This window comes from Pteropus alecto, unplaced genomic scaffold (genome assembly GCF_000325575.1).
Source record: "Pteropus alecto unplaced genomic scaffold, ASM32557v1 scaffold25, whole genome shotgun sequence".
NCBI classification, from domain to species: Eukaryota; Metazoa; Chordata; class Mammalia; order Chiroptera; family Pteropodidae; genus Pteropus; species Pteropus alecto.
The window spans coordinates 29,456,692-29,470,195 of NW_006441955.1; the positions used below are offsets into that span (position 1 = coordinate 29,456,692).

General features: G+C 37.2%; 1 protein-coding gene across 1 annotated transcript; it reads left to right on the forward strand.

The window, feature by feature from the left end:
* Window positions 1-298: 298 nt before the first annotated feature.
* Window positions 299-11,665, forward strand: DNASE2B (deoxyribonuclease 2 beta). Its single transcript, XM_006919359.1, has 6 exons — window positions 299-455; window positions 3,349-3,526; window positions 6,832-6,913; window positions 9,166-9,327; window positions 10,720-10,917; window positions 11,268-11,665. Exons 1-6 carry the CDS (start codon window positions 346-348, stop codon window positions 11,606-11,608), a joined length of 1,071 nt encoding a protein of 356 aa, XP_006919421.1. The 5' UTR covers window positions 299-345; the 3' UTR covers window positions 11,609-11,665.
* The last annotated feature ends 1,839 nt before the right edge of the window (window positions 11,666-13,504 follow it).

The window sequence follows — 13,504 nt, forward strand, 5'->3', positions numbered from 1 at the left end:
CTACTTACCAACATGAAATTCTTGTCTACTAAACTTCATACTACATAATATTAACTCCAAAGGGTTAACTGTATATCACTTTTTTCTCTCTAGAACTTTTTGATGACTTTGCAAACCAGTCAACAATTCAGCACAAAGGCATCAGAGTCACGCTGACGTGTTGTGACAGAATCACAGGATCGCATGGGATTGATCTCATTCTGAAAATGCCTGAACCCCGAACAGCAGAGGAAAATGGAATCAAATGTCAGAGCCGGCATAGCCTGAGAGAGACTTGAAACTCAGACTCCACCAATCTATGGGGAAAGTTTCCTGCTGTGGCATGAAATAAAGGTAACATAGAAAATGACAGCAAGACTTCAAAGAACAACGCTTGCTTTGCTTTTCCTTGGCCTCTTTGGGGTCCCGGAGGCAACAATATCTTGCAGAAGTGAAGAAGGCGAAGCTGTGGATTGGTAGGTAAATGAAATAAAAAGATCGGTGCATGCAAATAGAAAGCCAGAGTATCAGAAGCAAACTTATTTACTGTGAAGTTCCAAAAAAGACTTCCACCTTAACTCTCTGCTTAAAATGAACAGAAATTAAAGTGTGTAAGTGGGCCACTTATCCAGATGGGGTAAGCTTCTGCGTGAGGGAGCTTCCCCGTGAGAAAGAGCTGAGCAGCCCCTGTAGGCATGATGCACTGCTCTCAGTGGGGCAAGACCGGTGGCCACAGATGTGGGGTAGAACTGACAACTTCTCTCAGTCGGCAATTTTCTTTCATTGCATTGTGTCTTTCCTAACAGAACCCTTCCAACATTTTTTGAGAGACTGACAAAGGAGAAATGGCAGATTATTATTTTTCTGATACTAGAGCTTAGGCTCCTCCTTAGGACAATGAGAAAGAAGGGTGATCATACATAGCATTGTTTGGTCAACCTCGTTTATTAGGCAGCTCTTGAAGTATGAGGTGGTCACTGGCCTCTTGCACAGTGTTAAAGAGACTAAACAGAGCATTGCATCATAGTCATAGATTCTCCTAAAGCTTTGATCACCTTTTTGTTCTTTAATTAGGGTATTTTGATTTGCCATTATGATCAGCGTCAAGCTTTGTGTAAACTAGAGAACACAGGCATACTCACTCAGCCTCTCAGTAAACAGTTACTGAGCTCATATCAGGCCCTGTGCTGAGTTTTAAAAATATAAATATGAGCAGAACATATTTTTTACCCCTTAAGGAGCTCATAGTTATGCAGTAAGGGCATAGATGGGGCGTTGGGGAGCATAGAGCCCAAAAAGTTTCTCTGAGAAAGTTTTGAGCTAATTTTTAAGAATGAATACGAGTTAGTTAGAAAACCAACAGAGATGCAAAAGCATCTCAGGCCAGTGAAGGAGCAATGAGGAGGTCCAGAGGCAAGAAGTAATGAGGAGAGTTTGAAGCAGTTCATTATTGCTGGCTCCTCAGGAGAATGTGAGGAAATGACAAGAGTTGAGCTTAGAGAGATAGATGAGGGTCAGGTCATGAAGGCCTTCCAAAGGGAGCTACTGAAGGACTTCAGGCAGGGATGTATTGTGGTCAGATTTGCATTTTAGAAAGTGCCTTGGCATTACTGTGAAGGCTGGCTAGCCGGGGACCAGTCTAGAGTCGTGGAGACCAATAGGACTTTTGTAGCATTACAGGTGAGAAGAGGTGTGAACCCAAGTTAGAGAAGTGGTGGTGGAAACACAGAGGAAGAAACACTCTGAGAAGACTTGGTAATGGACGGGCTGAGGATTGTAGGAGCGAGGGATAAGTTAAGAAAACTTTCAGGTTATTGGCTTCTGCGACTGTAGGATGTGTTCTCTAACAGCAGAGGATGAGGAAATTTGGAACAAAATATCATAAAGTTGATTGCAAAAATATGAAGTTGAAAGTCTTTGGCCTGAGCATAGAGATCTCGATTAGAAATTGATTTGAGAATCTTCAGTGTATAATTGGAAATAGTCACCCAGGAAAAATATTTAAAAGCATTAATTCTCAACTGGTGTGCCACGGCACACTGATAGTTCATACACCCTTCACTGGTGAGTCACCAAATAGTGATAAGTATAAAAAATGTATTTTTGCCACAACTGAATGGACATGTTACCTAGCAATATCCATCAGAGGATGCTCAGCTGAGCAGACAGTGAGGCACAGTCTCAAACTGCTACAATTTATTGTGAGACTTAAAGGGCAGAGTAACATCACGTCAGCACCAAAGAATAATTTCTTGCTTCCTGTCACATGTGGGGACCTTGCCCTTAGAGTGAGAAAGCATGGGAAGGGCAGAAAAGAGTTTACTTAAATAAAAGCATTAGATTAAAGAGAACCAAGTAAAGAGTGAGAAGCTTTTATTGGCAGTTGAGACACTGTTGTGTGGTAATAGCGAATGCATTATAATGTTTGCTTCACTGTGAATGTTTTGAGGGTTAATTGTGGAGTTTGTGATATTAGAGAGTACTTGGCTAGACAAGTACTCTCACGCAGAAGCTTACCCTATCTGGATTTTGCCTTCAGGGAACTTTCAGCAATGTTTGGAGACATTTTTGATTGGTACAATTAGGAAGTACTGCAAGCATTTAATAAGTGGAGGCCATGGATGTTACAATGCACAAGACAGTCCCCCACAACAAAAAATGGTCTGCCCCAAAATGTGAATAGGGTACCTGGAGAAACCCCCAGCTAAATGATCGAAAAATGCCTGAGTGCTATGTGGGCCCATCACCTCTTCCTGTGTGATACCCAAAGGAGATATACAAACAGGAGACAATAGTAAAGAAAAGCAAAGTGTCTACATAATTAGTTGACCTTGGCCCTGAATCTTCAAAGTAGAGCATTCTGAGAAACTGAGCTGAAGAATGTGGCTTAGGCCAGAGGCTCAAGAAATCTTCCATCTACCTGGAAGCACCATCCCAAATCTCAGACCCAGCCAGCTAGTTGCAAAGATGAACATGCCAAGCACTTAGGGCAGAAGGGATAAATGTATTGAAAACCTCTCCAGTCCAGGCCTTGGCTTTGGCCTTCTCCCCACTTTAGCCATATGGACTGTGGAAACAACAAAATGAGGCACTCTCGATGTACATAGACTTCCACTACAGGGACCCCACCCACCAGGCCAGTTAATGTCTTACAATAAATCCAATCGGATTTGCATTTCTTTATCTGGAAATGAGCAATAATGAGGGTGGGGGAAAACAGTCAAAGAGCTTGACCTCATCTCTTTCATTAGATGTAGAGGCCTTTTGTGAAACTTAAGTGAAACGATATATTTAAGTGCTTAACACTGTGACTGTCACCAGGGAAGCAGTCAATAAATGTTAGTAATTCATAATTATCTCTTTTGTTAGGTTTACCTTTTATAAGTTACCTAAAAGACAAGACAAGGAAAGTAGAAAGACTGGGTTAGAGTATCTATACCTAGACTCTACAACCAGAAGCTGGAGGAGGAGTAAGCAATTAATAAATACCACCAAGAGTGTTTTGGGAAGGACCTTAGAACAGCTGTATGAAGCATATGCCTCCAAGGTATGTTATAGTTAATTATTAATTAAATCATATAAAATACGTAAAATAGAATCCAAAGCTTCCAAAAGATTTTAACTGTTCACCTACTCAACCCCCAATCCTAGCAATGTGAAGTAAACTAGCTCAGAATCTGAACCAATCTGAGCGAGAGCCTGGGAAATATGTCATCAGACTCTACAGCAAAGCCAATTTATTGGTACATTTGGCACCATGTCCCACAGTATCACTGGGAGAGATGTGAACTAATTACATATTGAAGTGTTCAGGTGCCAGATTCTCCTAATTTGCTCAGTACTTGCTATCTTATCCCTCTAATGAAAATATTTACAATGAAATACAGATCTGCGATCCATATGCCATGAGTCGTGGGTTGTTTATGCCATGGCGGTGATGAGTGGTGGTGACATAAGTAAAGGGTCTCACTCAGTCTTCCTTTTAATTAATCTTTCTCAAAATGGTAGATCGAGAGCTAGGACTCTAGTCCAAGACCCTAGAACTATCTTGCCTGAATGGAGATTAAACCTGCTCTCTGGACTCCATCAGGCAGTGAGCTAACCAGCCAGAGACATAGGTAAGTAGGCCTGCTGGCTCAATGTGGGCAGTCCCCCAATGTTCCAGGCACCATCTGCTGTTCAGTGGCAAGACATGCTTTCCTACCAGGAATAACAAGTAAAATCGAGCAATAATTAATATCCAATTACACTCATGTATGCATTTTCTAACAACTTATAGAGAAGTAAATAAGTAAAATGACTTAGCACTTACAATATTCTAGGCCTTTACATATGTTAACTAATTAAATCCCAACAATACTGTGTTAAAAACGTGTATTTGAGTATTTACTCAGAATGTTCAGGGAGCTGTCACTGTGTATGCTAATATTCACTTTATGCATTTACCATTAACGCCAGTCTTCAGAGCCAAGTTACAAAGTCAAAACATACTTGTATGCTGTTTGATTACCTGTAACATGTCAAGCACTGTTCTAAGTGCTTTTAAAAATTATTTAATCTCAACAACAACTCTGTTTTGAATTAATAGATTGTTATGTAAAATCAAATCTGCCTGTAGCTGCTTCTGCTTTCCCAAATTGGGGGTGAAGACTCCCAGCACAGGCCAGCAGTGAGAAAATAAACAGTTATATTGTTCCCTTCTCCATCTCAGAGACTGGGTGGGGGCAGGGGAGTGGGGAGCAACATTGTAAAGCCTCTGTCAATTACCTTACTCGGGGCAGATGGTTCTTAGTTTTGCAGAATATAATATGATAATAATGATCTTTGGAGGCTCAAAAGTAGCCCTGGAGCCTACGAGGACAAGAGAGCTAAACTGCTCTGCAATATAAAAAAGAAGTAGATGGGAGGTAGGAATTAAAGAGTATAATAAACATTGAGGAAAATTAGGGGCAGGTCAGCATGGTAATGTAAAACTGTTCAATGTTCAGAACTTCAGTAAAACCTGTTAACACACAATGCCTTGAATGATTCTATGAAGAAAATGACAGGAAAGGGCTAATTTCCATGTTTGATTGGTATGGACCCAAAAGAAGAGCAACAATAGTGAGTGATATCCAGGTGAGACTGGGTGCTTTTTGGAAACTAGAACCATGTGCCAGAGTGACCTTTAGAACATAAATCCCCACCTCCTGACCTGGAACTGAACTTCTAACAGAGTAAAATGCAAGATCAGACCAACCGGTTTTAAATCTCAAATGTCAAGGTGACCTAGGCCAATAACTGGGTTACCTTTTAAATTGTTTTTCTTCTTTTGCCTTTGTATCTAAGAACCTTCCAAACACCTTCATAATAACACTTATCAAACTATGCTGCAATTGTTTGTACATGCCTGTGTATACTCTGCTAGACTGGGAGCAGCGACCACAGATACCCCTCCTGTTCTACAACAGTAGTCAAAATAATACCTAACATATGTGTTAAAGGAATAAACTGTGCAAAGGCACACACTTACATCTGTCCATTCTTAAATCCATGATCTTTCTTCCTATATCAGAGAGCCTCTCTCCCCACTAGGGCTACAACCCATATAACCTTAGCTGGCTGTTCCACACCTGGTTGGAATAATGAACTCCATCTGTTTTAAGAAAGAGTTCCTCATTGAATCTTTCCAGAGCCCCTCCACATTGCACTCCAAAGGCACACAATGGCCTCATTGCCACATTTGCTTCAGGCTTATAGAATAACTAACTGTCAGAGTTCTCCAGAGGAGGATATGCATGCCAATGTAGCTACGGTCAATTATGGAAAATGAGGGTAAGAAAACAGCTTAATTTCCTAGATATTCCTAAGCACAGTAGCCAAGAATGCTAGACAGATTATGTTGTACATTTTTTACAGATGTTTTTAGATTACATCAAATAATTAAGCAACTATAATAGATTCATTTATTGACTTTTTTTCCAAGAGAAAAGCAAGGGCCTTTTTTAAGGACATGAGCTGCCCTTTCTTGTTTTTAATTATGTCATTGTCATTGAGATTTTTTAATATTGACATTATTGGCTTCAATAAAAGTCCCTGCATCATGACACAAATGAAATGAAACTGCACAAAACAAATATAAGCACTTTCCAAAACATGACAAAGAGATACTATCAAAATAATAGCTTCCTTTTGACTCAGAGATTTGGCCAACTGTTTGGAGAATTGACTAGTATTTTGTCATAAGAGAGGAAATTCAGTATCACATATTCAATTTCACCACTTTTCCTAAGCAGGGAAACACCAAGGTAGAAAGGTGAAGTGACACAAAAAGAGATTGAAGAAAAATCCTCCCTTATCCCTGAGCTAGGAGAAACAGAGAATGAAGAATCTGATTAAACACAAAGCTATGACCAAGCTGTGAAGCACAAAGTAGGCAGAGGAAATCAGATCCTGACAACCAGTTCTGCATTGCGCCTATAATATCAATGGAAAAAAACCCAGATGTAATCCTTGGCTGATTGTTCCTTCTTCATTTCCTGAACAAATATTTAAGTATTTCTTTATTATACACTAGCTGCCAAATCAGAAACATGGGCTCAAAACAACAAAGAGAAATAGGAATATTGCCCACATCGGCAGGGCTTCTGTCACACAAGACAGATCCATGCATGGCTGAGAATGGACTTCCTGTCCCTTGTCTTGCATGTCACAGAATTCACATTGATGGAGAAGTTGCCTCTTAGGGAAAAGAATGACTTTTCATGTATATGAATGAAAGCTCTGTATTGCAGGTTAGATAGCTGGTAGAAATATTGTGAGCATTTGTGAGTGGAAGATTTACATCTTTATAACACTAATATGTTCCTGCAGAATAACAACACTGCCTACCTAATATACAATGATGGAGTCCCTAAATCTGTGAATTACAACAGAAAGTATGGACACACCAAAGGTATGACAAAAGCTTTTAGTGTTTCTTTCCTACTGGAAATCAACATTTTCTTAAATATTCCATCTTGAATGTTCTTATATTCTACACTAAAAAGATACCTTTTCGTTTTAATGATTTATTTTGAGTTATCAAAACACATGATTTCTACACAAGTTATAAGTACAAAATTTGACTTAGCAATCTGCTTTTCACAAATCTCCTTTTCTTAACATATTTTTAAATAATGTTTTATAACAGAAATCCATGTACTGACTACTGGAAATACCAGCTACACACACACACACACACACACACACACACACACACACACACACACACACACATTTTAGTCAGGTTCATTGAGGTATAATTTACACAGAGTAAAATTAACTCTTTGTACTGTAATAAACATTTTTGAAAATTTATTTTCAAATAATTTTTATATTATAGCAATTTTGTTACATATTTTGTTACATATTATTATAAACTATGTATGCATGTATATGAATTTTAGAAAAATTAAAAATGCAATGAACAAAAATAAATCTGTACTCTTAAAACCCATTAAATGATCACATTTAATCCTTTCTACTTTTTTATAATACATATTTTAAAATATTTTTATAAAACCATCATTATGACTTTTTCAACCTTTTTTCAACTTGGTATATTATGAATAACTTTTCATGGCAACAAGTGTTGAGAAGGTTCCAAACCCAAATGTCTTCAGGAACAGGTAAGTGATGTCAGCAAGCGAAGTGGGCTAAACTAGCAGATAATTGGAAAAGTGGAGAGCACATACTTAGTCTAAAGGAACAGTTACTACTCAGCGTGCCTAATAGGAATGCAGTTTTTCAGAGGAAAATTAGTACTTGTGGGAAATCTCCCCCACTTTTAAATGTTGGCAATGAATTCAACATTTTAAAACATAATATGTATTTGTAGGTTAGATATGTCCTGTGTGCTGCCAGTTTGCAACCTCTGATAAAGAATGAAATTTGTAATGGCGGTTAAAATTCGTGAACATTGAAAGCTTTTGATTTAGCCAAGTTTCCCTCCTGATGGTCCTATTTGCATGGAACCCAATAATTTTTATAATCTGCCATGTCTCCAACTTCTTCTTCAACAACCTCTCACCGCAATTCCATCCTGCTAGTTGTTACAAGGGTTTGGGAAAAACACTGGAAAGGGAGTTGGGCCCAATGTCAAGTGGGGGAGTTCACTTTGCCAACAGGTGCCCTGACATCCTGTGGCATTTATACCAGGAGGTTAGGATTACAGCCAAATAGTACACTCATCTGGGCAGAAGAGAGCCCCTGAAAGTCATCCAGCTCAGTTAGGCAACAGAACTTTGAACATTTCCTACCCACACACAGATATTGATTTATATGCACTGAGAGAGCAATCGAGTACCTTCTTAAAGTGTGTTTTTGAAAAAGAAATAACTAGCAGGCGTTTAGTGTCCACTTAACCAAAAGGCAAACATGAATGTTTATGTTTGCATAGTCATATGCAAATGGAAAAGTCTAGGTAGTATACCAAAACTACTCTGAAGTTTTATAAACAGAGTAGTTTATAAACAGAAATAGTCATAGATGCCTGCTGGGCAGGGCTTTTTTTGCCAGGTCACAAAATGATGAAAATCTTTGTTTATTTTCTCTCTGGCTTTCATGTTATCTTTTGCTCTAGAGATTTTTACTAAACACAATTAACTGGGATGGTTTAGCATGGCTTCTCTTTTGTTTCTTTGCCTCTTTTTTCCGGACTTGGGGAATTAGGTGACTCTTCTGCAAACAACTGAGCATCCGTTTCTTACAACAAATTACTGCAAGTACATTTCTTCATTTGATATTTTCTCTTTCAACTTCGTTTTTTTACTGGCTTTTGAAACTAGCTTAGCTGTTTAGCAGTGAAGAGGAATCTGAAGCTTACCAGATGACTGTATAGTTTAACAAGGTCAAATTCCAACTTAGCAAATTTGCATTCTGCCAAAACAAATTTTCCTTATGGTTTCGATGAAATTTCTCTTAACTTATCACAGAGTGGCTGCCCTGGATCCTCTTTTGTGGTGGGTTATTATCCATAATGGGACAATGTAATCTGTGCCTGAATTGGTTTTGACATCTTTGAAAAAATAAGCATGATTCGTGTGACTATCAGCCTAATAAAATATTAGCCTGAAGTAGAAATGAACTTAAATGTTGCAACTTTGAATCCTATATTTAAAAGGAATTTTGTTTTTCCAATTTACATATATTAACTATCTTTGGTAGGAATATTGCTGTGGAACAAAGTCCAGGGGTTCTGGCTGATACATTCTATTCCCCAGTTTCCTCCAATTCCTGAAGAAGGCTATGATTATCCACCCACAGGGAGACGAAATGGACAAACTGGCATCTGCGTAACTTTCAAGTACAACCAGTACGAAGCAATAGGTAACTTTAAAGCGTGTTTAAGGGAGATAGCAATGTTTAAGAAGGGATTTGGGATATATTAATAAATTTATCACTTGATTTATTTCTCTATTCATTGACACTCTAATACTTACATTCTAATATTGGCTTTGCCATGATTAGGCCTTGAGCAGGCTCACTTACTGGATCTTGGTATACTGGTCCTTCAAAGAATTCTAAGCATTTGATTGGGGTAGTAGTTTAAAATGTCTGCAGAGGCCAGGCAGGTAACAGAAATGAGTAAAACAAGTAGATGTTGCATGGCAGTCAGGACAGTGACAAACTGGAATGCTGACTCTTCCTTAGTTTCCCGTAAAAACTTCAGCTCCATCATATTGTAGGAAGAATGCTGACTCTTCCTTAATTTCCTGTAAAAACTTCAGCTCCATCATATTGTAGCTCTGCGACAATGTAGACCTAATGGTTAGTAACCAGAAATCTAGGTTGTGTGTGTGTGTGTGTGTGTGTGTGTGTGTGTGTGTGTGTGTGTGTGTCTTAAATCTTGTTTTAAGACAAATCTTGTTTCATATTCATCTTCACTGAAAAAATTAAAAATGGTCTCATTTTATTTTTTTGAAAAATTGTGTAAATCTCATGTTGCCTGTAGGCTGCCAGCCTGACCCCTCTGAGCCCCCAGATGATCTTCCTTTAAGATCTCAAGCTCAAATGACCAAAATATTTGACTTTGGAAAACTATGATGAGGGAGGAAGAGAATAAGAACCACTGTTTACCAATCATTTTTTACTGAGGTGGTTGCTAAACATTGGCAAAGAGTGACTTGCATCTAGATATAAGAGGTTTAGAAATGTTTTTCATACGATTTTCATCTTATGGCAAGGATTTGTGAGCCAAGTCAAGCCCCAAGCTGACTAATGTAGTTCATGTAATGATAGACAGCTGACTAGCATCGAGATTAGGTGTGCATGCTGATGAGTTGATCATTCTTGGAGGTAGATGATTGGTACATGGGAGTGCTCTACTTTTGTATATGTACATATAAGAGAAAATAACTTATGGTCTCCAAGGCCAGACTACCTGGGTTTGTAGTTACAAGCTTTACACCTTTCAGCATGACATGAATTCTCTGTTAATTCACCTATAAAATGAAGATAATGATAAAAGAACTTACCTAATAATAATGTTGCTATGAGGATTAACTAGTAAGTCTATGTAAAACTCATAGAACAATACCTAGAAAGTAGGAAATGCTCAGTAAGTATCAATTATTTTAACTAAAAGTTATTTGCAGGCTATTGGCTTAAAAAAGAGAATAGTTTTATTTTGTTTTTTTAATTCACAAAAGATCTATAATATCAACAAGATTTCCACTTATATTTTAATTCTCAATTTTTCTTTATTGTTTCTTGTTTCAGATTCTCAACTCTTGGTCTGCAACCCAAAGATTTATAGCTGTTCCATCCCGTCTACCTTTCACCAGGAGCTTGTTCACATGCGCAAGCTCTGTGCCAGCTCCAACTCATCAGAGATCCCTAGCCGGCACCTCATCACACTTCAGTCAGCCCAGGGACAAAACTTCTTCCATTTTGCAAAATCTGATTCTTTTCTTGATGGTATGAAAGACCATCATCAAACAATATGCTATGTAACTCTGTTGTTGGACTCACTTTGGATTGTGTAGAAAAAATATTCTGACTTTTCAGGAGAAAAAAGTAGAAAAGAAAGGAAGAAAAAGAACATTTTCAGACACTAATATCATCATAGTAATAATAATAACTTTTATTTGCATATTACTTTAGCATTTATAAAATATTCTGTCATTCACTATCTCAATTATGTTATTATTGTGCTAGTGACATTGACATATCAGGGGTGAATGATGATTTCCATTCTTGAATATATTTTCAGAGACTTATCTAAGTATAAACACTAATCCCATTATCTTTCTTCTTATAAACTCTAGACATTTTTGCAGCCTGGATGGCTCAACGATTGAAGACGCACTTGCTAGCAGAAACCTGGCAGCGAAAGAGACAAGAGCTTCCTTCAAACTGCTCCCTTCCTTACCATGTCTACAATGTCAAAGCAATTAAAATATCTGAACATTCTTATTTCAGTTCTTATCAGGATCATGCCAAATGGTGTATTTCACAAAAGGGCACGAAAAATCGCTGGACATGTATTGGAGACCTAAATCGGAGCCCATACCAAGCTTTCAGAAGTGGAGGATTCATTTGTACCCAGAATCAGCATATTTACCAAGCGTTTCAAAGATTAGTTTTGTATTATGAGAACTGTAACTAAACTTGGTGAAAAGACACATGTACTATCATTTTGAACATTGACGATGGGTCTTCTTCCATTAGATCTTTCTTTATATGTTAAAAGCCTGTGAATATACTTATAGTCCACATATCATCGAGTAAAACACTTTTCTCCCATGTTTACCATTTTATCTTCCCATTAGTGGCAATGGGTCTACTTTGCATTTATATTGCCTAAACATAAACTATTATATATAACTAAAATAGAATGTAAGGAATAAAAAGAAAAATACTTGCTCCAGATTAGTCTACTTGATCGTTCATAGATTGACTGGTCATCTCAAAGATTAAATTTCATCTCCTTCACAAAAACTTCCCTAACTCTTCTCTCTCATCCTCTTTCGAAGGAAAAAAAAAAACCTCTCTCTTTGTACTTCATACTATTTAGTCATATTCCTATTAAAGTTCTTTCTCACTGGCTTATAGTTAAGTAATGTCATTCTTATAGCTGCTACTTACTAACTGTATGAACTTAGGCCATTCACTTGAACTCTCTGAGCCTTAGTTTTCTTATCCATGAAATGGAGATAATATCTGGGTATGTTTGAGCACCTAGCACAGAATCTGACACAGAGTTGATGCTTAAAAAAACTAGTGGAATTTGAATCTGAATGCCCCCACCCAGCAAGAAAAGACAAAAGAAAGTTTAGAAATGAGTAATAGGTTTCAAAAAGCTTTTTAAGTCAAATCAGGAGAAAGAAATAAAATAGCATCTAAGTGCAACCCATCAATTTATGGGAAATAAAAAAATGTAACATAAAGAAACCAGAATCAAATCTAATAATCTTAATTCCAATATGTTTCATTTTCTGGAATTCTTATCACTAAACATAACTAATACATAAATGAATAATAATAAATTTGTATTAAGTACTAATTGCTTAATAAAGATATGATTTCCCATTTCAAGAAGCTTACAATTTAGCAAAAGTAATCACAATAATTAGAACTAGTACTTACTGAGTGTTTACTATATAGTAAACATTCAACTTACATTTTATTTAATCTTCATAACAGTATTATGAGTTAGGATCTGTTATTATCCATGTTTTATTAACAAGGAAACTGAGGCCTACAGAGTTTCAGACAGTTGCCCAGTATCATAGAGGTTTATCTGACCTCTAAGGCTATGTTCTTAACTTCTATTCAAAGAGACAATAAAAGAAAATGATGCAATATAGGATAATATATATCTTGATATCTCAATACCAACTAATACTCATGGGACCCAATGGCACTGGTTTAATGACAAGCAGAGAAAAGGCTAAGTTTATCTTCCTGTCAGAAGCAAGAACAAATGATAGGTATATTGAACGCTAACTTCCATGCTTGAAAATATGAAGAGGCTTGAAAAATATGTTTTTACTTCTCAAAGAACATATGAGCATTAATAATTCCAATATAAAATAGAATTAAAAGAGAGAAATTAAAAAGTATAAGAGTCTTACTTTAAAGTTGAAGAGATTCAAAACTTGATCCAAGAGTGTAGAGAGAAATAAATGAAAAGATAATAGAGAAAGTAAAAGTGAAAGAATTCATTCTATTGGACTAAAAATTCACAATAGTTAGGAACCACCTCTCTCAAAAGGCAAATCCATACCTTCTAGAAAAGTGTTTTCACCCCAACCTTGACAGAACAGCCTAAAAGAGAAAAGAATCAAAACCAGAATTCATAGAATAAAGAGTATAGAAACGTGACAGAGAAGAAAAAGAAGATGCTGACCCAGTGAAGATGCACATTATGGATGTAGAAAGGGTAATTAGAAGTGGCTAGGACCTACTTTGAGAAGGGAAATAATACTGGAAAAAATTGAACAGTTCTGATAGTTCTAGGATACCAAACACTGACCCGAGAGGGGTGTTGAAAGTTCCCTGT